At 36.2% G+C, this 22,500-nt stretch overlaps 1 protein-coding gene and 1 pseudogene across 1 annotated transcript in view; one reads left to right on the plus strand and one right to left on the minus strand.

Annotated features, from left to right (window-relative positions):
- The window catches only part of LOC137635593 (calpain-A-like), a gene marked incomplete at its 5' end in the record, with an annotated part of 21,658 nt that extends 6,505 nt beyond the window's left edge, over positions 1-15,153 (plus strand). The window contains 7 exons of the mRNA XM_068368054.1: positions 548-716; positions 2,571-2,690; positions 4,124-4,306; positions 4,920-5,084; positions 6,029-6,212; positions 8,073-8,236; positions 13,566-15,153. Coding sequence (XP_068224155.1) covers positions 548-716; positions 2,571-2,690; positions 4,124-4,306; positions 4,920-5,084; positions 6,029-6,212; positions 8,073-8,236; positions 13,566-13,796 — 1,216 coding nt within the window. The remainder of the gene's footprint in view (positions 1-547; positions 717-2,570; positions 2,691-4,123; positions 4,307-4,919; positions 5,085-6,028; positions 6,213-8,072; positions 8,237-13,565) is intronic.
- A 1,898-nt stretch (positions 15,154-17,051) lies between these two features.
- Positions 17,052-22,500, minus strand: part of LOC137635592 (ras-related protein Rab-21-like) — a 17,896-nt pseudogene continuing 12,447 nt past the window's right edge.

Genomic DNA, 22,500 nt, shown 5'->3' on the forward strand with positions numbered 1-22,500 from the left:
TATAAGCCTATGGGCTCCAACATGGAAAATAGCCCAGTGAGGAAAGGAAACAAGTTTATATATTACGCGTGTATGCATGAATGTATGATAATTAACCCTAGTTAGAAAAGCAGAATGCTATAAGCCCATGGGCTCCAACAGGGAAAATAGCCCAGTGAGGAAAGGAAATAAGTTTATATAGTGCGCGTGTATGCATGAATGTATAATTAATCTCTTTGAATTTAAGCACATGAATATACAAACACACACACATCTGTCTTGGCCAAATTTCAATTAGGAATTTCCTAACTGAAGTAAACCCGGTGTATCCAGAACTAAGGTTTTATTCAATTAACAATTCCACTGCAGTTGTACACTGCAAACAACAACAAAAAAACATTATCAGACAGTCATAAACATAAATAAACACTCCTTATGAACAACAGGATAATATAAACAGGTTTATTTTTACCACATTCTTCCCTTCTGAGTTAAGTTCACGTGGAGTAATCCTGAAGGTACTTTGGAGGTTGCCTCACTAACCCCGCAAATCCTTCTCTCCCTACAGATTATACGGTTGCTACGAAGCCCTTCGAGGAGGCAACATCAATGAGAGCATGGTCGACTTGACTGGGGGCGTCGTTGAGATGATCGACCTTAGGAATCCTCCCAGTAATCTCTTCAGCGTCATGAGAAAGGCTTACAGGAGGGCGGCGCTCATGGGATGTGCCATTGAGGTAGGCCTAATAATTTTTTTTTTTACTTAGTTTTTTTATTATTTTTCAGATGAGTTTGTATTATTTCTATAATAAATTACTTAAAGGATTATTCAATGAATAATTTATATCAATTGTTTCTAAAATGAGGTAAGAAATGGGGAATTTTTATTTTGACTGATTTTGAAGTTTTTTTCAGCGTTGGGTGAAAACCAATTATTTTAAATTATATAATTCATTAATATAGATTAGATTATTGGCAGGGATGTTCCTGAATGCTATTCTTCATAATTTCAATTCTTTAATAGACTTTAAACTGAAGATTGTTGATTTAGAGGTATACTTTAGGCCTAATAAATTTTTTACTTCGTTTTTTATGATTTTTTTTACATATTTTAAAACATTATTTAAAGGATTGTTTAATGAAGAATTGATTGATATTAATGCTTTCTAAAGTGAGGTAAGAAATGGGGAAATTTCACTTTGACTGAATTTAAAGTTTTTTTTTTCTTCGTTTTTTATGATTTTTTTTCAGATGAGTTTGCATTATTTCTATGATAAATTACTTAAAGGATTATTTAATGAATAATTGATTGATATTAATGGTTTATAAAGTGAGGTAAAGAATGGGGAAATTTCATTTTGACTGAATTTAAAGTTTTTTTTTTCATCTGGATGCGCCATTGAGGTAGGCCTAATAATTTTTTTCTACTTCGTTTTTTAAGATTATTTTACATATTTTAAAACATTATTTAAAGGATTGATTAATGAATAATTGATTGATATTAATGGTTTCTAAAGTGAGGTAAGAAATGGGGAAATTTCACTTTGACTGAATTTAAATTTTTTTTCTTCGTTTTTTTATGATTTTTTTCAGATGAGTTTGCATTATTTCTATAATAAATTACTTAAAGGATTGCTTAATGAACAATTGATTGATATTAATAGTTTCTAAAGTGAGGTAAAAAATGGGGAAATTTCAATTTAGTTTTGACTGAATTTAACGTTTTTTTCATCTGTTGATTTGGGTGAAAACCAGATTACTTTGAATTATATAATTCATTAAAATAGATTATCTATCATTAAATTATTGGCAGGGATAATCATGAATGCTGTTCTTCATAATTTCAATTCTTCAATAGACTTTAAACTAAGGACTGTTGATTTAGAGGTATACTGTAAGCCTATAGCTAAACGCTAGGGCCTGTTAGGCCATCTAAGTATTATTATTATTATTATTATTATTATTATTACTTGCTGAGCTACAACCCTAGTTGGAAAAGCAGAATGCTATAAGCCCAGGGGCTCCAACAGGGAAAATAGCCCCGTGAGGAAAGGAAAAAAGGAAAAATAAAATTTTAGGGAAAGTAACAACGTTAAAATAAATATCTCCTATATAAACTTTAAGAAAATGCCTAAATGGACGTGGGATTCGGGGGCCTGTTGTCCTAGTAAGGCAAAGTTAGGAGAGGTTGAACACAAATAAGTAGGAAGGAAGGATAATAAATGCAGATAGGACTAAGGAGTCCTATAGACGTGTAGTGTGCATTGACCACCACCTCCTACACCATGGACTAGAAAATACACTTTAAACACTAGAAAATCTGCATGATTATAGCCTTAACCTAAAGCCAGGGTGGGGCCTGTTGTCCTAGTAAGTCAAAGTTAGAGGTTGAACACAAATAAGTAGGAAGGAAGGATATAATAAATGCAGATAGGTCTAAGGAGTACTCCTACGGACTTATCATGTGCATTGACCACCACTTCCTACTCCATAGACTATAAAAATACACTTTAAGCACTAAATAATCTGCATGATTTATAGCCTTAACCTAAAGCCAGGGTGATACTAATTAAAATTTAATTATTTTTCAGCCTCAGAATCCTAATATTCACGCAGAAGCCATTTTAACAAATGGGTTAATAGTACGACACGCCTATTCGGTCACTCGGGTCACCTGCGTTGATATTACCTCGGCTGGTCCCAAACCGAAGGTAAGTTGCATCAAGAAAAAAGATAATTTTAGATATTTTGTTAGTTTTGACGTGTTTTGGGTGGTTAATTTGAAGTTATTTATTAGTTGCTGGGTTAAGATGCTTTGTATATTTCTTTTTATTTTATATCCTGCTTCTATGGTAGGTATATAATTTGTATATTCCCCGGGTAGCCTATTGCACGTGTAAGCATGTATACCCTGCTCATTCCTACACTCAGTATAGCGACTTAGAAATAAATTAGTTCATACTGCTCTTCATTCATATATTGGATTTATGTTTTTGGGCCACATTACTCAGCACAGGGCCCAGGGAGGCCACTCAGCACCCATACGTAATAATGACATGTTGATGACCAAGATGGTAACATTGACATACCTTACAGTTTCTGGGCAATGCTATAAGGTTTAAATTTGATTGTACATTCCTTCAGTCTAGTGTTGTACATATTGAAATGAGTTTAACAGGTTTATTTTAAAGTGATCCTATATTTTTCTATTGAAATTCTAATGTTTATTCATTGCTTTTCTTTGGAAATGAACCCTTAACTGTAGTTTTGTTCCGGTCTGTTATAAATGTGGCTTTAATACACCTACTTCAAGTGTGCTACCTCAATGCCCAAAAGAAATAATGAACCTTTATATCATCACCAATTCCATCGTTGGCAACCTTTGCCTCCAGTCTTGCTATAGTCATTTTTTTAGCAAGGCAGATTTGCACAGACTCTCAGCGGTGCCCTTTTAGTTCGGAAAAGTTTCCTGATCGCTGATTGGTTGGACAAGATAATTCTAACCAATCAGCGACCAGGAAACTTTTCCGAGCTAAAGGGGCATCGCTGCGAGGCTGTGCAAATGCGTCTCATCCAAAGAAATTGACTATAGTTGCTAGATTTGGTGCTTAAAAACCCAGAAAAAATTTTGCTGGCATAAGGCCAGTTGAATATAACCAAACCTATTGTCTGTAGCACCTATAGTCCATTTCTTTTAGCGAGTCATATTTGCACAGACTCTCAGCGGTGCCCTTTTAACTCGGAAAAATTTCCTGATCGCTGATTGGTTGGACAAGATAATTCTAACCAATCAGCGACCAGGAAACTTTTCCGAGCAAAAAGGGCACCGCTGCGAGTCTGCAAATGCGTCTCATCAAAAGAAATTGAGTTCAGTTGCTAGATTTTGGTGCTTAAAGAACCAGAAATAAACCCTTGCTGGCATAAGGCCAGTTGAATTTAACAAAACCTATTGTCTGTAGCACCTAGGAGCAAGGCTTTCGAAGCAAGATATTTGTTGATCCCCGTTTGAACCTGTTTTGGTTAAAAAGAAGTTTGAAGCCGTTTTTGGAAAGAAGTTTGGAGCTGTTTTGGTTAAAAAGAAGTTTGAAGCCGTTTTGTGTTCCCATGTTTTTCCCCCCTGAGACACATTAACCTCTCTTCGCAGGCCATTTGCAGTGACCAGCCAGCCAACAACAGGAGGATACAGGAGGCCTTTGGGAGTATCTTTAAACCCCTCATAGGTATGGTTACTCCCAAGGAGGCCGAAAAGGCTCCTAGCAGTGTCCCAGCCCTGGGTCCTACTCTAGCCAACATCACAAACTTCAACATTAATTTGGCCTTTCCTGATGTGAGTACACATTGTCCGGTAAGATTAGAAACACCAGCTGTGAATTATTCGTTGTTGACACTGTAGAAAGAAAACATGTTTAATTAATTTTGTACTTCTTGGTATAAGAAATAATCATAGATAATTCGAATTAATTTACTGATTATATAATAAAGTAGTTTAAATCGATAAACCAATTTTCTATAGCCTTTTGTATTAATTACAACACCGTTTAACATAAGTGTAATAAGTGATAAACCTTTAAAAATGACTTCATACATAACCAGAACATTCTTTTAATACAATTAATATTAATGTACTGTATTTACATTCGTGAATTAACTCAAGAAATGCAAAAAAAAGGTCTATAGTCCATTTCTTTTAGCGATGCATATTTGCACCGACACGCGGCGGTGCCCTTTTAGCTCGGAAAAGTTTCCTGATCGCTGATTGGTTAGAACTATCTTGTCCAACCAATCATCGATCCGGAAACTTTACCGAGCTAAAAGGGCACCGTTGCGAGTCGGTGCAAATATGCATCGCTAAAAGAAATGGACTATAGTATAATTAATCACCTACCACTTTTCTTGCCTTAACTCCAATTTATAGAATTCAATTACACATTTTCAAACAGGGTAAGGCTGAACTCGTGCGCCTCCACAACCCTTGGGGAAACGAAGCCGAGTGGACGGGATCCTGGAGTGACAAATCCCCCGAATGGGGAACAATTGCTCCTGAGGACAGGGAGAGGTTGGGACTCACCTTCGATGACGATGGGGAATTCTGGATGAGTTTCCAGGTATGTTAAGAGTTCTCTTGCTTGAGGGTACTCTCGGGTACACTATTCTATCTTATTTTTCTTGCTTGAGGGTACTCTCGGGTACACTATTCTATCTTGTTTTTCTTGCTTGAGGGTACAGTACTTTTGGGTACACTATTCTATCTTATTTTTCTTGTTTAAGTACTCTCGGGTACACTTTTCTATCTTATTCTTCTTTATTTTATCTTGTTAAAGTTTTTTTTTCTTATTCCTATAGGGAATATTTATTTTAATGTTATTGTTCTTAAAATATCTTATTTTTCCTTGTTTCCTTTCCTCACTAGGCTATTTTCCCCTGTTGGAGCCCCTGGGCTTATAGCATCCTGCTTTTCCAACGAGGGTTGTACCTTAGCAAGCAATAATAATAATAATAATAATAATAATAATAATAATGTAGACTTCATTTGGGTTACATTGTCGATACTCTTCTTGTTTTAAGAAAATCCCATCATATTTTAATAGAATCTGGACATTTATGCATTTGTGAGGTCAAGTTTCAGGAGCCACTTGAATTTTATCTTCGAATTAATCAAATAGTTTTTTAATATATGGGTAATTTTGGCACTCGAGTGCCATATGTGGAAGAGATCATAATGAGGGGTAGATGGAGATGGTTTTGCATGAAATATGCACTCCACAAGAGAGACTAGTTCACAAAACGTTCAACTGGGCTCCACAAGGCACTTAAAGAGTTGGAAGACCAAGACCTACATGGCTGAGCACTATGAAGTGCGAAGTAGATGGCGAGTTGAGAAGTATTGTATTAAAAGCTCAAGATAGGGACGTTGGCGAAATCTAACCAAGGCCCTTTGCATCAATAGGCGTGGGAGGAGATGATATCTCCATACCATCATTATCAATCTATTTTCCAAGATAGTTGACTTCCAAGACCCACTGCAACTTATAAATAAATTCTTCTTCAGGATTTCATCGGGAACTTCTCCAGCCTGGAAATCTGCGACGTGACACCAGAGGTTTTCGACCTGGGTGACGAGGATGATGAAGACAACAACGCGTCAGAGAACATCGTGAAGAGGTGGCAGATGGTGATGTACGAAGGGGCGTGGGTGTCACACCACTCTGCTGGTGGCTGCAGGAACTTCATAGGTAGGAGAGTGGCTCTTGATATAAGCAAAACTGTATTATCTTATCCACAGACTTACACTTGGGTTGGCCAGGGCATCAGCCACCCGTTGAGATACTACGGCTATAGTTATGGGGTCCTTTGACTAGCTAGGCAGTAATACATTGGATCCTTCTCTCTGGTTACTGTTCACTTTCCCCTTGCCTATGCATACACCGAATAGACTTTACATATTCTCATCTGTCCTCACACACCTGACAACACTGAGATTACCAACCCCATTCTAATTCACTCATGGGGTTAACTACTGCACTGTAATTGTTCAGTGGCTACTTTCCTCTTGGTAAGGGTAGAAGAGAGACTTTAGCTATGGTAAGCAGCTCTTTTAGGAGAAGGACACTCAAAAATCAAACCTTTGTTCTCTGGTCTTGGGTAGTGCCATAGCTCCTGTACCATGGTCTTCCACTGTCTTGGGTTTAGTTATCTTGCTTGAGGGTACACTCACACACACAAATTATTTTATCTGATTTCTCTTCCTATTGTTTTGTTAAAGTTTTTATAGTTTATATAGGAAATATTCATTTTGATGTTATTACAGTTCTTAAAATATTTTATTTTTCCTTGTTTCCTTTCCTCACTGGGCTATTTTCCCTGTTGTGGCCTGGGCTTAACATCCTTCTTTTCCATCTAGGGTTGTAGCTTAGAAAGTAATAATAATACATACATACATATACCATGGCACCTCCCCCAATTTTTGGGGGTAGCAGACATCAACAATGAAACAAAAACAAAAAGGAGGCCTCTACTCTCTACGTTCCTCCTGTGGCCGCGAGGACATAAAAACAATTAGAATAGCGCCAACGTTATCCCTGCGTGTCGTAAGAGGCGACTAAAAGGGACGGGACGAGGGGGCTGGGAACCCCCTCTCCTGTATCTACATCCTGTGAGACCGACAAAATAATAATAATAATAATAATATGGCCCCTGTATTGCACCATCTTAATTGTAGTACAATAGCCTACCATCATCTCCTGGTGTCTTTTCTTTCTTCTCAAATCCCCAAGTTACTATCACAAGGACTTATTATCCTCAATATTTGACAAATCTTCAAAATACTCACTCTACACACCCAGAAAAGCATCAAGTCTATCAGTATCTCTCTCAGCTGAAAAACAAAAATCTAGTATTATTTAGCCCTTTGGTTCTTTATAATAATTAATTTTATATACCTCCACGTTTTATATTGAAAAAAATGTAAATTAACGTTACTGCAGAATAACCAAATATACACAAATGTCTTCGTTATAATTTTTCAATAACATTTAGCTTTAAAATGTTGCAAAGAAAAGATTGGCTTATACAATTTGGGTTCAGTATAGACTTATTTTACTTTGCATTAAATGGTAAATCAAATCTTTAACTGTTGAGCAGCCAAAAGTACTCAAGATCATAAATTTACCTTGAAAATGTGACGAAAGTCTTCAATACATTGTTGTGTTTAATGTATCATATATATACCTTGAAAATGTGACAAGTCTTCAATACATTGTTGTGTTTAATGTATCACATAAATATACAATGAAAATGTAACAAGTCTTCAATATATAGTTGTGTTAAATGTATCATATTTGTAAAAGTAAATAAATAAACTAAACCTTTCTTCACCAGTCTAAAATGAAAGGGTCTATGATAATTCTTGCATAAATTATTACATTTATATGTTGAGTCCCTTGTTAGGCTGGGAGGAACTTAGAGAGTAGAGGTCCCCTTTTTGTTTTTGTTTCTTTGTTGATGTCGGCTACCCCCCAAAATTGAGGGAAGTGCCATCTTATATGTATGTATGTATATGTTGTCTTCATGATAAATATTCTTATTCCCTCCAGATACTTTTCCAACCAACCCCCAATACACAGTGGTCCTGGAGGACCCTGACGAAGATGACGACGATGACCTCTGCACTATCGTCATATCTATCATGCAAAAGAACGTACGTCAACTCAAGAGATACGGGGCGGATTACAATCCAATTGGATTCACCATATACAAAGTAAGATTAGATGCTATTCTATTTATTATACTGTTTAGTTTTTAGACTCTGTAATGGGTATGTATTGACAACATTATCTCGCATCAGTGCTCAGAAAAGGGATTTTGACGAAGGAAAAAATCTTTCTGGGAGAGGGACCTGTGTCGCCCATTGAAAAGCTCCTTAAAGCACCATTTCTAAGGTATAAATACTGCTAAATATACCAGATAAAAAAGTTGCATGGAATGCCAGTATTATACCCAGCTCGCTCACCCCTCAAGGGTGTCGGTATTAAAACTGGGGCGAGTGAATCCACTACCAGAGGTCCCTTTTCAATTAGACTTCTCCCTCCTCAAAATCCCCCGTTACTACGAGGTGTCGTTTACTACAGCTACTGCCCCAGAGTTCAGGACCGGCATGAAAGACATAAGTCATAATGTGAAAGAGTTTTTCAGGCCATCAATAAACATTATACCATTTGATTGCTCAGAAACCTTTATCAGAGTTCAGGACATGCATGAAAGACAGAAGGCATAATGTGGAAGAGTTTTTCAGGCCATCTATAAACATTATAACCATTTGATTGCTCAGAAACCTTTATCAGAGTTCAGGACTGGCATGAAAGACAGGAAGTCATAATGTAGGGTAGTGCCATAGCCTCTGTACCATGGTCTTCCACTGTCTTGGGTTGGAGTTCTCTTGCTTGAGGGTACACTCAGGCACACTGTTCTATCTTATTTTTTTTTCCCTTCCTCTTGTTTTTTTGAAATGGTGTGTTGGGCAGGCTTAATAGAAGGGCCATGGATGCCTGGTGGTTTATCAAGAGGTTGTCTTTTCCTTTTTCTGATTATTTTTCTTCTCAAAACCATCCTTACTGTCTTCCCTTCAGTTGAAGTGGCTATCCTGGAGGGTATTTAGCCTTGCATGGTGTATCGGCTCCTCCATGTTGACCAGTTTTTCCGACTTTTCACTATAGTCTATGGGTATCATCAATCACTTTGTTTATAATTCTGTACGTATTGTTTTTGTTATAATTCTTGTTAATCTAGTTTTTAAGTATGATGTCTCTTTTTTATTTCTATTAATTCTTATGCTGTCTGGAGACATTGAGCGAAATCCGGGACCAGTACGTCCTAGATTTCGTCAATGTCGTCTTCTGTATTGCAATATTCGTGGTCTTCATGCAAATATCCAAGACCTTACAGTTGCGTCCAGACAGTATGATATTCTTTTGTGCTCAGAAACTTTGGTTTCTAATATGAGGCACTCATCTGAGCTCCTTATAACTGGTTTTAAGAAGCCAATAATGTTGAAACGTGATGCCATCCCTAGGGCCAGGGGAATGGCGGTGTATATTAGGACCGAGTACCCTGCTTCTCATAAGTCCTGCTATCAATGTGGATGTCATGAGATTCAGGTAATAAAAGTTTGTGGCAGGCATAACAACTTTTATTTGTGTTCGATCTACCGGAATCCAGACATAGATGATTCTATCTTCGATTGTCTTCTTACCATTATGGCTAAGATACAAGAAGATGATAGAAAGGCTTCTTTTGTCTTTGTTGGTGATTTTAATGCTCACCATAGGGAGTGGCTAAGTTCTATCTCTCCTACCGATCGCCATGGCTTAAGAGCTTTAGACTTTGCCTCTGAATCAGGCTGTGAGCAAATCATAAATGAAGCTACTCACAGGTCTGGTAATTGCTTGGACCTCGTATACACTGACTCCCCTGGCGTTATAACTAGTAAGGTTGGTTCTCCAGTCGGGACATCTGATCATGCCTTGATTTCATTATTAGTGAAGACTGAGCAGCCTGTCCCTGATATATCATATTCTTGTAAAATTTATATGAAATCCCAAGCAGACTGGAATGGGATTTTGCATGATCTTTTGTGCTTAAATTGGTCACAATTATATGATAGTGCAGATCCTGTTGTCCCTTTGAATGAGAATCTAGTCAACATAATTGATAGGCGTATCCCTTCTCGTGTGCTAAGGTACCGAGTGAAGGACAAACCGTGGTTCAATGATGATTGTAGACGTGCTTATTTGGAGAAACAGGAGGCCTATCATCTTTGGAAGGGTAACAGATCAGATTTGACCTGGAGCAACTATACTCAGCTTCGAGCTTTTGCTCAGAGAGTTTATGCCTCAACTGAGAAGGAGTACAATTTAACCATAAAAGAAACACTTTCTGGTACAACTCAGGAACATAAATGGTGGTCTACCCTTAAATCTGCACTCTTTGGTGTAGATGCAACAGTTCCTCCTTTACTCAAACCAGATGGCTCAGTCACTCATTGTCCAAAGGAAAAGGCAACCCTTTTGGCTGATGTTTTCGACAGTAAACAGAGTAATGAAAAACTTGAACTTCCTCATTCCTGTTTTCCTGAGGCTAAACTAACTAGTTTAGCTTTTCGATCTCGTGAGATTAAAGCTCTGTTGATGGACCTTGATGCCTATGGAGGTGTAGACCCAAATGGTATTTTTCCTTTGTTTTTTATAAAGACAGCAGATTTCTTAGCTCCAAAGTTATCTGTTATTTTGCGCAAGTTAGCAAGAAGAGGAGCTTTTAGCACTAGTTGGAGAATTGGTAATGTTACTCCTCTATGTAAATGTGTTTGTGGTAGCTCAAGTCCCACTGATTACCGCCCAATTTCCATAACTCCCATATTATCTAAAGTTTTTGAACGTCTTCTGGCAAAACGTCTTAACAGGTTTGCTGAAGGTAATCATCTACTCCCTAGTTTGCAATTTGGTTTTCGTAAAGGCCTTGGAGCATGTGATGCCCTTCTTACAATCTCCAATGCTGTACAGAAATCCCTTGATTGTGGTCGGGAAGTTCGTATGATTGGCCTTGATTTTAGTGCTGCCTTTGACCGTGTTAATCATGAGGCCCTTGTTTTCAAACTGAAACAGTTGGGAGTGGGTGGGTCGTTTCTTAGCATTATTATTGATTTTTTAAGTAATAGATCTCAAAGAGTTGTTGTTGATGGGCACCATAGTGATTATAGGAATGTGATATCCGGTGTTCCACAGGGTAGTGTTCTTGGCCCATTACTTTTCATACTATATACACATGACATGTGGTTTGGCCTTGAAAACAAGCTTGTTGCATATGCAGATGATGCTACTCTCTTTGCATCAATTCCATCCCCTGAATGTAGATCTAGGGTTGGTGAATCCCTTAATAGAGATTTAGCTAGAATTAGTGCATGGTGCAAATTATGGGGTATGAAGTTGAATCCTAACAAAACTCAAAGTATGATTGTAAGTAGGTCAAGGACGGTGGCTCCTCAACATCCGGATCTCAGTATTGATAATGTTTCTTTAAATATGTATGACTCTTTCAAAATTTTAGGTGTGATTCTCGACAGTAAATTTACTTTTGAGAAACATATAAGGTCTGTGTCTTCTTCAATTGCACAAAAAATTGGCTTATTGAGAAAGTCTTTCAAGATTTTCGGTGATCAATCTATTCTGAAGAAGTGTTTTAATTCTTTCATTCTACCTTGTTTTGAGTATTGTTCTCCTGTCTGGTCTTCAGCTGCTGATTCTCATCTTAATTTGTTGGACAGAAACTTACGGTCGATTAAATTTCTTATTCCTGATCTAGATATTAATCTCTGGCACCGTCGTTCAATTAGTTCATTATGCATGTTGCATAAGATTTTTCATAACTCTGACCATCCTTTACATTCAGATCTCCCTGGACAATTCTATCCTGTTCGTAATACTAGGCAAGCAGTTAATTCTAATAGCCAGGCCTTCTTCATCACGAGACTCAATACTACGCAGTATTCTAGAAGTTTTATTCCAGCTGTTACCAAGTTGTGGAATGATCTTCCTAATCGGGTGGTTGAATCAGTAGAACTTCAAAAGTTCAAAGTTGGAGCAAATGCTTTTTTGTTGACCAGGCGGACATGAGTCTTTTTATAGTTTATTTATAACATATTTGTTTTTGATGTTGTTAATAGTTTATATATGACATGTCTGTTTTGACGTTGTTACTTGTTTTAGAATGATTTATTGTTAATTTGTTCTCTTCATTTATTTATTTCCTTTCCTCACTGGGCTATTTTTCCCTGTTGGAGCCCCTGGGCTTATAGCATCTTGCTTTTCCAACTAGGGTTGTAGCTTGGATAGTAATAATAATAATAATAATAATAATGTGGAAGAGTTTTTCAGGTCTTCTATAAACATTATACCAGCTGATTTCTACATTTTTTTTTAAATCAAGGCGGATTAGATTATGGTTATGAGAGAGTAAATCTTGATTGGGCTAAAAGAATCTATTCTATAATGACCTTCAGTTAGTCAAAAAACAATTATTCCTCTTGATATGTACATATCATTGTAGAATTTTAATTGTACTTCATAATTGAGTGCAATGTTCATCTAAAGTTTGACAATCATCCTAATACCAGACCGTACTGTAAAACATGATCTACCAACACAAAAACCAATTTACATACAGTATGTACTTAACCCTATTTAGTACGTATTCTAATTGCTAGTGTTTAATATGAAGAATTCTCAAAATTATTCTTGATTACTGTACTTGAATGTTAATAAATTTTGTTTATTATTAGAAGATTAGGCTAATTCTTAGTGTTTAATTATACGATCCCCGTCTAAACCATGAAGTCACTTAGTTAATCAAATCATAAAGATGTTGGTAAACTATACATTTCACAAACTTGAGAGTCTATAGTCAATTTATTTTAGTGAGGCATATTTGCACCGACTGGCAGCGGTGCCCTTTTAGCTCGGAAAAGTTTCCTGATCGCTGATTGGTTGGATATGATAATTTTAACCAATCAGCGATCAGGAAACTTTTCTGAGCTAAAAGGGCGCCGTTGATGCAAATCTGCCTCGCTAAAAGAAATGGACTATAGTTTACATAATTCAGTTCTTACAGTAACAATAAGTACATACAGTACTTTGAATGATAAATAGATCTAACACAATCACATTACTTTTTTAAGCCTCAAGCTTTATCATAAAAAATATATTTAAATTCTTTATATACAAATTGATTGTACTAACAATTCCAACATTTTTTTAATTTCATACAATAAAAGAGTAGGTTACAGAAAAATTTTATGCCAATGCCTTTAACTAAAAATCTTCTCTACAGAAACCTGATAAGCAACTTGGTGAACACCTCGACAAGGAATTTTTAATGTTACAGAAAAATTTTACCGCAATGCCTCTAACTAAAAATCTTCTCTACAGAAACCTGATGATGAACAGCTTGGTGAACACCTCGACAAGGAATTTTTCATGTTACCAAAAAATTTTTACGCCAAAGCCTCTGCCTCAAACAAAAAATCTTCTTTTCTACAGAAACCTGATGATAAGCAACTTGGTGAACACCTCGACAAGGAATTTTTCATGTATAACATGAGCATCGCCAAGGTCAAATTCTTCCTGAACACCCGAGAAGTCACCGAACGGTTCCGCCTCCCTCCCGGGGCCTACGTCATCGTCGCCTCGACCTTCGAGCCAGAGATGACGGGAGAGTTCCTCCTCAGAATCTTCTACGAGGCGAAGAGGTTGAAGATCACGAGTTTTTGAGCTCCTCACTTAGCTTTCGGTGAAGATAAAAGCGTTTAGCAGGATAGTCATAAATCCCAAGCCTATATTGTGATACCAAATCTCAGAGATGAAAATATCAATGGGAATGAAATAACTCAAAACCTCCACACTGTTCTAGTGGATCCAAAACCCTGTTACCAAATGGTTTTCCTCAGAAGTGCCTCTTTATCTATGCCATGTCTTAAGACATATCTAGTCAGTGCTGTAAATCAACTCTGGCTAGACTGTGATTTTGTATCAAGACATTAAAAGCTCCCATGTCTTAAGACATATCTAGTCACTTTTGTAAATCAACTCTGGCTAGACTGACTTTGTGTCAAGACATTAAAAACTCTCATGAAGTCAGACATCCAGTCAGTGATGTAAATCAACTCTGGCTAGACTGTGATTTTGTGTCGAGACATTAAAAACTCCCATGAAGTCAGACATATCTAGTCACTGATGTAAATCAACTCTGGCTAGACTGTGATTTTGTGTCAAGACATTAAAAACTCCCATGAAGTCAGACATATCTAGACAAAGTGATTTAAATCAACTCTGGCTAGACTGTGATTTTGTGTCAAGACATTAAAAACTCCCATGAAGTCAGACATATCTAGTCAAAGTGATTTAAATCAACTCTGGCTAGACTGTGATTTTGTGTCAAGACATTAAAAACTCCCATGAAGTCAGACATATCTAGTCAGAGTGATGTAAATCAACTCTGGCTAGACTGTGACTTTGTGTCAAGACATTAAAAACTCCCATGAAGTCAGACATATCCAGTCAAAGTGATGTAAATCAACTTTGGCTAGACTGTGACTTTGTGTCAAAACATTAAAAACTCCCATGAAGTCAGACATATCTAGTCAGTGTGATGTAAATCAACTCTGGCTAGACTGTGATTTTCTGTCAAGACATTAAAAACTCCCATGAAGTCAGACATATCTAGTTAAAGTGATGTAAATCAACTATGGCTAGACTGTGATTTTGTGTCAAGACATTAAAAAACTCCCATGAAGTCTTTCAATTTACTTCAAAAAGGATTCATAACAGTTGAAGTGTTAAGACTTTTAATTTTAAGCTTTCTAAGTTTCTCTCCAAAACACGTCCAGAATTTTCCCGTGGAAGATGGTGTAAAGATCACCCATAGAGCCTCAATTGGGTTTTCCTTGTGTCTTCCCTTATCACTAGTCTTTTCATGCTCAAAACAAATCCCTCAGGTTTTCCGGTCATTTGCACGAAGCATTTTGCTTACCTGTGTGAATGAGGTGCAACAGGTGTGATACAGTATTGTTTACTTAATTGTTGTTGTGAGATATATTTGTATGTTTTTAATAAATTAATTTTTCATAAATGAATTTCATTCTTCCCAGTACATAGATAACGTAGAGAGTAGAGGTCCCCTTTTTTTGTTTTTGTTTCATTGTTGTCGGCTACCGCCCAAAATTGGGGGAAGTGCCTTGGTATATGTATATGTACTGTATGTATGTACATAGATAACATAATGCCAATTCTTATGATACATGTATGATACAGAATTACACGATCAAATGCCCTCTTTCAGTGCCTTAGAGAATGACTATATATCCATATAATCAGTATCAAAGCTACCTCTCCATTAAGCTTGGACCAGGGAAGGCCAGGCAATGACTGCTGGCAACTCAGCAGATAGACATACAGGCTCCCACAAAGCCTCTATCTTTAGCTCGCAAGGATGGCGAGGCTGAGGATGATGCAAGAAGCGACTGAGCTCAAGTGAATCATAAATGACCTTAGATAGGATGCCAGAAAACCTCAAATCAATCTATCAATCAATCTATCAATCAATCGATCAATCACAAACTGCCATCCAGTAGAATGCCAACCTGGGACATTTCCAGTCATACAAAACTGTCACAGTAGGGAACTCCAAAGGATTTCCAGTCATACAAAACTGCCACAGTAGGGAATTCCAAAGTATTTCCAGTCATACAAAACTGCCACAGTAGGGAATTCCAAAGTATTTCCAGTCATACAAAACTGCCACAGTAGGGAATTCCAAAGTATTTCCAGTCATACAAAACTGCCACAGTAGGGAATTCCAAAGTATTTCCAGTCATACAAAACTGTCACAGTAGGGAATTCCAAAGTATTTCCAGTCATACAAAACTGTCACAATAGGGAACTCCAAAGTATTTCCAGTCATACAGATCTGTCACAGTAGGGAATTCCAAAGTATTTCCAGTCATACAAAACCGTCACAATAGGGAATTCCAAAGTATTTCCAGTCATACAAAACTGTCACAATAGGGAACTCCAAAGTATTTCCAGTCATACAAAACCGTCACAGTAGGGAATTCCAAAGTATTTCCAGTCATACAAAACCGTCACAGTAGGGAATTCCAAAGTATTTCCAGTCATACAAAACCGTCACAGTAGGGAATTCCAAAGTATTTCCAGTCATACAAAACTGTCACAGTAGGGAATTCCAGAGTATTTCCAGTCATACAGAACTGTCACAGTAGGGAATTCCAAAGTATTTCCAGTCATACAAAACCGTCACAGTAGGGAATTCCAAAGTATTTCCAGTCATACAAAACTGTCACAGTAGGGAATTCCAGAGTATTTCCAGTCATACAGAACTGTCACAGTAGGGAATTCCAAAGTATTTCCAGTCATACAAAACCGTCACAGTAGGGAATTCCAAAGGATTTCCAGTCATACAAAACTGTCACAGTAGGGAATTCCAAAGTATTTCCAGTCATACAAAACTGTCACAGTAGGAAATTTCAAAGTTGCTATAGATCTCTGTATTATGAAAAAGTATAGTTAAATATTTGATTAAATATATAAGATACACAGTAATTACATAATAAATACAGTAGTATCCAGAGTACAGTAACTTATCTCTATACAATATGCCTCTGTAACATAGATATTTTGGTTGTGCATAGTCTTAAGATAACGACAATATCTATACATGGATGTTTAGAATGATAAATCAACATTTAAATGATTTACAAAACTATAATGTAGCCTCAAGTATCTTACTGTTTAAAAAAATGATCAGCATAAGAAAAAAATTCCTTTTAGTTTCACATATACTTTACTTAAAAACCATAATGATTAAAGTTAAAGTATGTACACAAAAATACAAATAAGATTGTAATGCTAAATGCTAATCAAATGTGAAAGAGATTTTTTTGATTTTACATTTTACAAATGAAAATATTTTATTCTCTAAAATTCTATTTCATTTTGGTTGACACCAAAGAAACAAATGAAAAGCATCTGAAATAAGTTGTGACCTTAGTATTTGAAGGCTGATGATAAACATAATCTTAAACTATAATTTTCTATTATAAATATATTTTAGATTTTGATTAATTTTAGCTGACTGAACTGCATGGAAAAAAACCTTCATAAACTGTATAAGCATGGCAAAAAAAAGACTAGATAAAGATTGGTCCACATGAATGAATACCATTAGACATTTTACAAAACATAAAAAAAACATATTCTATAATGCGTAAAAATCACAAGAAAACGTGATGCTCAGATGCAGAAGAACCACAGGGAAAATGAAAATGCGAAATATACGATTAAGTCCTGACTAGTTTCGTGATACTTCTTCAGAGGATTGAAGAAGTATCACGAAACTAGCGAGGACTTAATCGTATATTTCGTATTTTCATTTTCCCTGTGGTTATGAAAATACGAAATATACGATTAAGTCCTGACTAGTTTCGTGATACTTCTTCAGAGGACTGAAGTATCACGAAACTAGTGAGGACTTAATCGTACATACATACATATACCAAGGCACTTCCCCCAATTTTGGGGGGTAGCCGACATCAACAAATGAAACAAAACAAAAAGGGGACCTCTACTCTCTATTCAAACTTAATCGTATATTTCGTATTTTCATTTTCCCTGTGGTTCTTCTGCATATTCTATAATATTAACAAAATTTGACAGACTGAAGCTGTAAATATGTTTTAAAACTATAAGCAAAACTGTATCCATTTATGAGTTCACCAAACACTCAGCACCTTTGATCATAGAGTCCTTAATTACGTGGAAAATGCATATAAAAGTTATTCTCATCCTCATGGCATACTGTGGAAATGAATCTGCTTTATATTCATTAAGGCACTTTGTAAATCTTTGGTCTGCTGTGTGCAACAGCTGCTAAATAGGCACGGAGAGCAGCCGCGGCATGCAGCAGCATCCTGAGATGCGTGGAAGCGACAGAAGAAACGAGCTGCTGCCTTCAAGAGCAGCAGGAAGATGAGGACTTCTCTTGGGGCGTCTGCGAGTCGTTCAGACTCACTTTACTCGTGTCCCACTGGCTTTTACCCTGGAAGAGAAGTTGGATCTGAATTATTATTATCATTATTATTATTACTTGTTAAGCTACAACCCTAGTTGGAAAAGCAGGATGCTATAAGCCCAAGGGGTCCAACAGGGAAAATAGCCCGGTGAGGAAAGGAAATGAGGAAATATAAAATATTTCAAGAACAGTCACATTAAAATATAAACTATAAAAACTTTAACAAAACCAGAGAAGAAAAATAAGATAGAATATTGTGCCTGAGTGTACCCTCAAGCAAGAGAACTCTAACCCAAGACATTGGAAGACCATGGTACAGAGGCTATGGCACTACCCAAGACTAGAGAATAATACTTTGATTTTGGAGTGTCCTAGAAGAGCTGCTTACCATAGCTAAAGTCTCTTCTACTCTTACAAAAAGGAAAGTGGCCACTGAACAATTACAGTGCAATAGTTAACCCCTTGGGTGAAGAATCGTAGGAATGTATTTTCTTTATGGTTGTCTCTTGTTTGTCTGTTGGTGTGGTAATTACAAAAATCTTGCCCTGTGGTAGGGGTGTAAATATACCACCGCTGTACGTTTTGCGTGTCGTAGAAAGTGACTAGAATAAACGGATAGGTGCCTAGTAAAAAGCGACTAAAGGGATAAGGGCTCCCTTGCAGTCTTGTAAGGGTAGAAGAGACTTTAGCTATGGTAAGCAGCTCCTCTAGGAGAAGGACACTCCAAAATCAAAACATTGTTCTCTAGTCTTGGGTAGTGCCATAGTCTCTGTACCATGGTCTTCCACTGTCTGGGCTTAGATTTCTCTTGCTTGAGGGTACACTCGGGCACACTATTCTATCTAATTTCTCTTCTTCTTTTGTTAAAGCTTTTATAGTTTATATAGGAAATATTTATTTTAATGTTGTTACTGTCCTTAAAATATCTTATTTTCCCGTGTTTCCTTTCCTCACTGGGCTATTTTCCCTGTTGGGACCCCTGGGCTTATAGCATCTTGCTTTTCCAACTAGGGATGTAGCTTAGCGAGTAATAATAATAATAATAACAATAATAATAATAAAAGGTTAGCCCCACTGTCAATTATTCCAGAAACTACTGCCTTTTAGTTGGACTATTTAGTCAAAGGTTAGGCCCACCATCAATAATTGTGGTTGATGACTCCGAGGATATACGATTGTAAAAACCCCCTGGCAAATTATAAGCCATGTCATGCTACTAAATGATGCATCAGGCAGCCAATCCCTTAATATATGGATAAATGGGAAAGAAAATACTGTAATTACTTAAATATCTAGATCACTGATGAATAGGTTTTGAGGATAGTCTGATTGGTTTGAATAAATTGATATTGAAATTACAAAGGTCATGTAACTTGTGCCAAGAATTTACGGGTTGGGCCTGTAGAGAAAATGCCCTTTAATAACTACCAATAGCTGGTTATTATTATTATTACTAGCCAAGCTACAACCCTAGTTGGAAAAGCAAGATGCTATAAGCCCAAGGCTCCAATAGGGAAAAATAGCCCTATATGTCCTATATAAACTATTATTATTATTATTACTTGCTAAGCTACAACCCTAGTTGGAAAAGCAAGATGCTATAAGCCCAAGGGCTCCAATAGGAAATAATTGCCCAGTGAGGAAAGCAAATAATGAAATCAATGAATGATGAGACCAAATTAACAATAAATCATTCTAAAAATAGTAACAAAGTCAAAACAGATATGTCCTATATAAACTATTATTATTATTATTATTACTAGCCAAGTTACAACCCTAGTTGGAAAAGCAAGATGTTATAAGCCCAAGGGCTCCAATAAGAAATAATAGCCAAGTGAGGAAAGGAAATAAGGAAATAAATGAATGATGAGAACAAATTAACAATAAATCATTCTAAAAACAGTAACAACGTCAAAACAGATATGTCCAATATAAACTATTACTGTATTATTATTATTATCATTATTATTATTATTATTATTATTACTAGCCAAACTACAACCCTAGTTGGAAAAGCAAGATGCTATAAGCCCAAGGGCTCCAATAGGGAAAAATAGCCCAGTGAGGGAAGGAAATAAGGAAATAAATAAAAGACGAGAACAAATTAACAACAAATCATTCTAAAAACAGTAACAACGTCAAAACAGATATGTCCTATATAAACTATTATTATTATTATTATTATTATTATTATTATTATTATTATTATTATTATTACTAGCCAAGCTACAACCCTAGTTGGAAAAGAAAAATGTTATAAGCCCAAGGGCTCCAATAGGAAATAATAGCCCAGTGAGAAAAGGAAATAAGGAAATAAATGAACGATGAGAACAAATTAACAATAAATCATTCTAAAAACAGTAACAACGTCAAAATAGATATGTCCTATATAAACTATTATTATTATTATTATCATCATTATTATTACTATTATTACTGGCCAAGCTACAACCCTAGTTCGAAAAGCAAGGTACTTTAAGCCCAAGGGCTCCAATAGGAAATAATAGCCCAGTGAGGAAAGCAAATAAGGAAATAAATGAATGATGAGAACAAATTAACAATAAATCATTCTAAAAACAGTAACAACGTCAAAAACAGATATGTCACATATAAACTGTAAAAAGACTCTTGTCAGCCTGGTCAACATAAAAACATTTGCTGCAATTTTGAACTTTTAAAGTTCTACCGATTCAACTACCCGATTAGGAAGATCATTCCACAACTTGGTGACAGCTGGAATAAAACTTCTAGAATACTGTGTAGTATTGAGCCTCATGATGGAGAAGGCCTGGCTATTAGAATTATTAATAATAATAATAATAATAATAATAATAATACAGTACTGTAGCTCTTGTTAGTCCACAAAGGGTTTACTGTATGACCTTTACTGCTCCTTAGAAAAGAAAACTATGCAACATAATAACATTTAATTTACTCTTAATAAAAGAAAAACCTCACAATGAATATGAACAGATTAAAATAGGTGAAAATATCCTATGAGATTTGAGAAAAATTGCAGAATCTAACAAAAATTATTTCAAATTTCCTTTAATAAATAAAAATGAACTGGAATTTACCAAATCTTTTCCAATCGAACTCACATTGGCAGAGTACAATCTGAGGCTTGAGTTCTCATCGCTTTCGGCAATCTTCACCATATCTTCTGCTAGGATGCTAAATACGTCTTCGATACCTGGAAGGAAAAAACAAATTATGCCAAGAAAGGTAAATAACAGTAAAAATTATCTAGAATATTTATTTCCATCTTACAGGAATTAGCATGGACCAGCAGGGGTCACTTGCTTTAGTTACATAGATACTGCACATCACAAGGAACTGGATATCCTTTGATGAACCTAGCCAATGAATCCTCTATGGATTTAGTCAGTCAATGGAGAGATAACAGAATGGCTCCAAGTCCTTTCTCTTTCTAATCAACATGTGTAACCTTTTTGGATATTACATCTCTCTCTCTCTCTCTATCTATCTTTTAAGTTAGTGATAAAGCCAAAAGAACTTATAACCTTAACCCATTTTCCAGCCCAGATTTAAAGTAAATAAAAAGAAACAAAACAGGAAGAAGAGTGGGGACTTGACTATAGAGGATATGAGACGAGGTAGACAAGAGGTACCTGATGAAGAGAAGGAAATGGATAGGTGGGAGAAACTTACCCTTAGGGATACCACTTAGAAGTGGATGTTGTACTGTCAAAAACAGATAAAAGTGATTAGGCAAAAGACTGGAAGTAAGAGCACAAAAGGAAAGAGTGAAACCATTAGCAGGAACTTTTAAATAAAGCCATGCTATCAAAAGCCTTTCAGATGTCAAGAATGGGGGTATTAAATCATTTAAAATTCCAAAGAATTGTTTAAAAATTCCTTAGAGAGGAAAGATCACCAACAGATATTGTCTTTCTGGTATAACCTAGGAACATAAATGGTTGCTACCCTTAAAGCTGCACTCTTTGGTGTAGACTTAACAGTTCCTCCTTTACTTAAACCAGATGGCTTTATCACTCAATGTCAAAGGGACTCTTTGGTGTAGACTTAACAGTTCCTCCTTTACTTAAACCAGATGGCTTTATCACTCAATGTCAAAGGGAAAAGGCAACCCTTTTGTCTGATGTGTTTGACTGTTTGACAGTAAGTAGAGTAATGAAAGACAATACCTTCATCATTCCTGAAGCTAAGCTAACTAGTTCAGTGTTTTGGTCCCATGAAATCAAAATACCTTTACTGAACCTTCTTGCTTATGGAGATGTACACTCAAATAGTATTTTCCTTTCTTTTATAAAATCAGATGATTTAATAGCTTATAAGTAGTCTTATTTCTAAGCAATGGGCATCACCTCCTATCTCTCTCTCTCTCTCTCTCTCTCTCTCTCTCTC

Source organism: Palaemon carinicauda, unplaced genomic scaffold, assembly GCF_036898095.1.
Source record: "Palaemon carinicauda isolate YSFRI2023 unplaced genomic scaffold, ASM3689809v2 scaffold1451, whole genome shotgun sequence".
NCBI classification, from domain to species: Eukaryota; Metazoa; Arthropoda; class Malacostraca; order Decapoda; family Palaemonidae; genus Palaemon; species Palaemon carinicauda.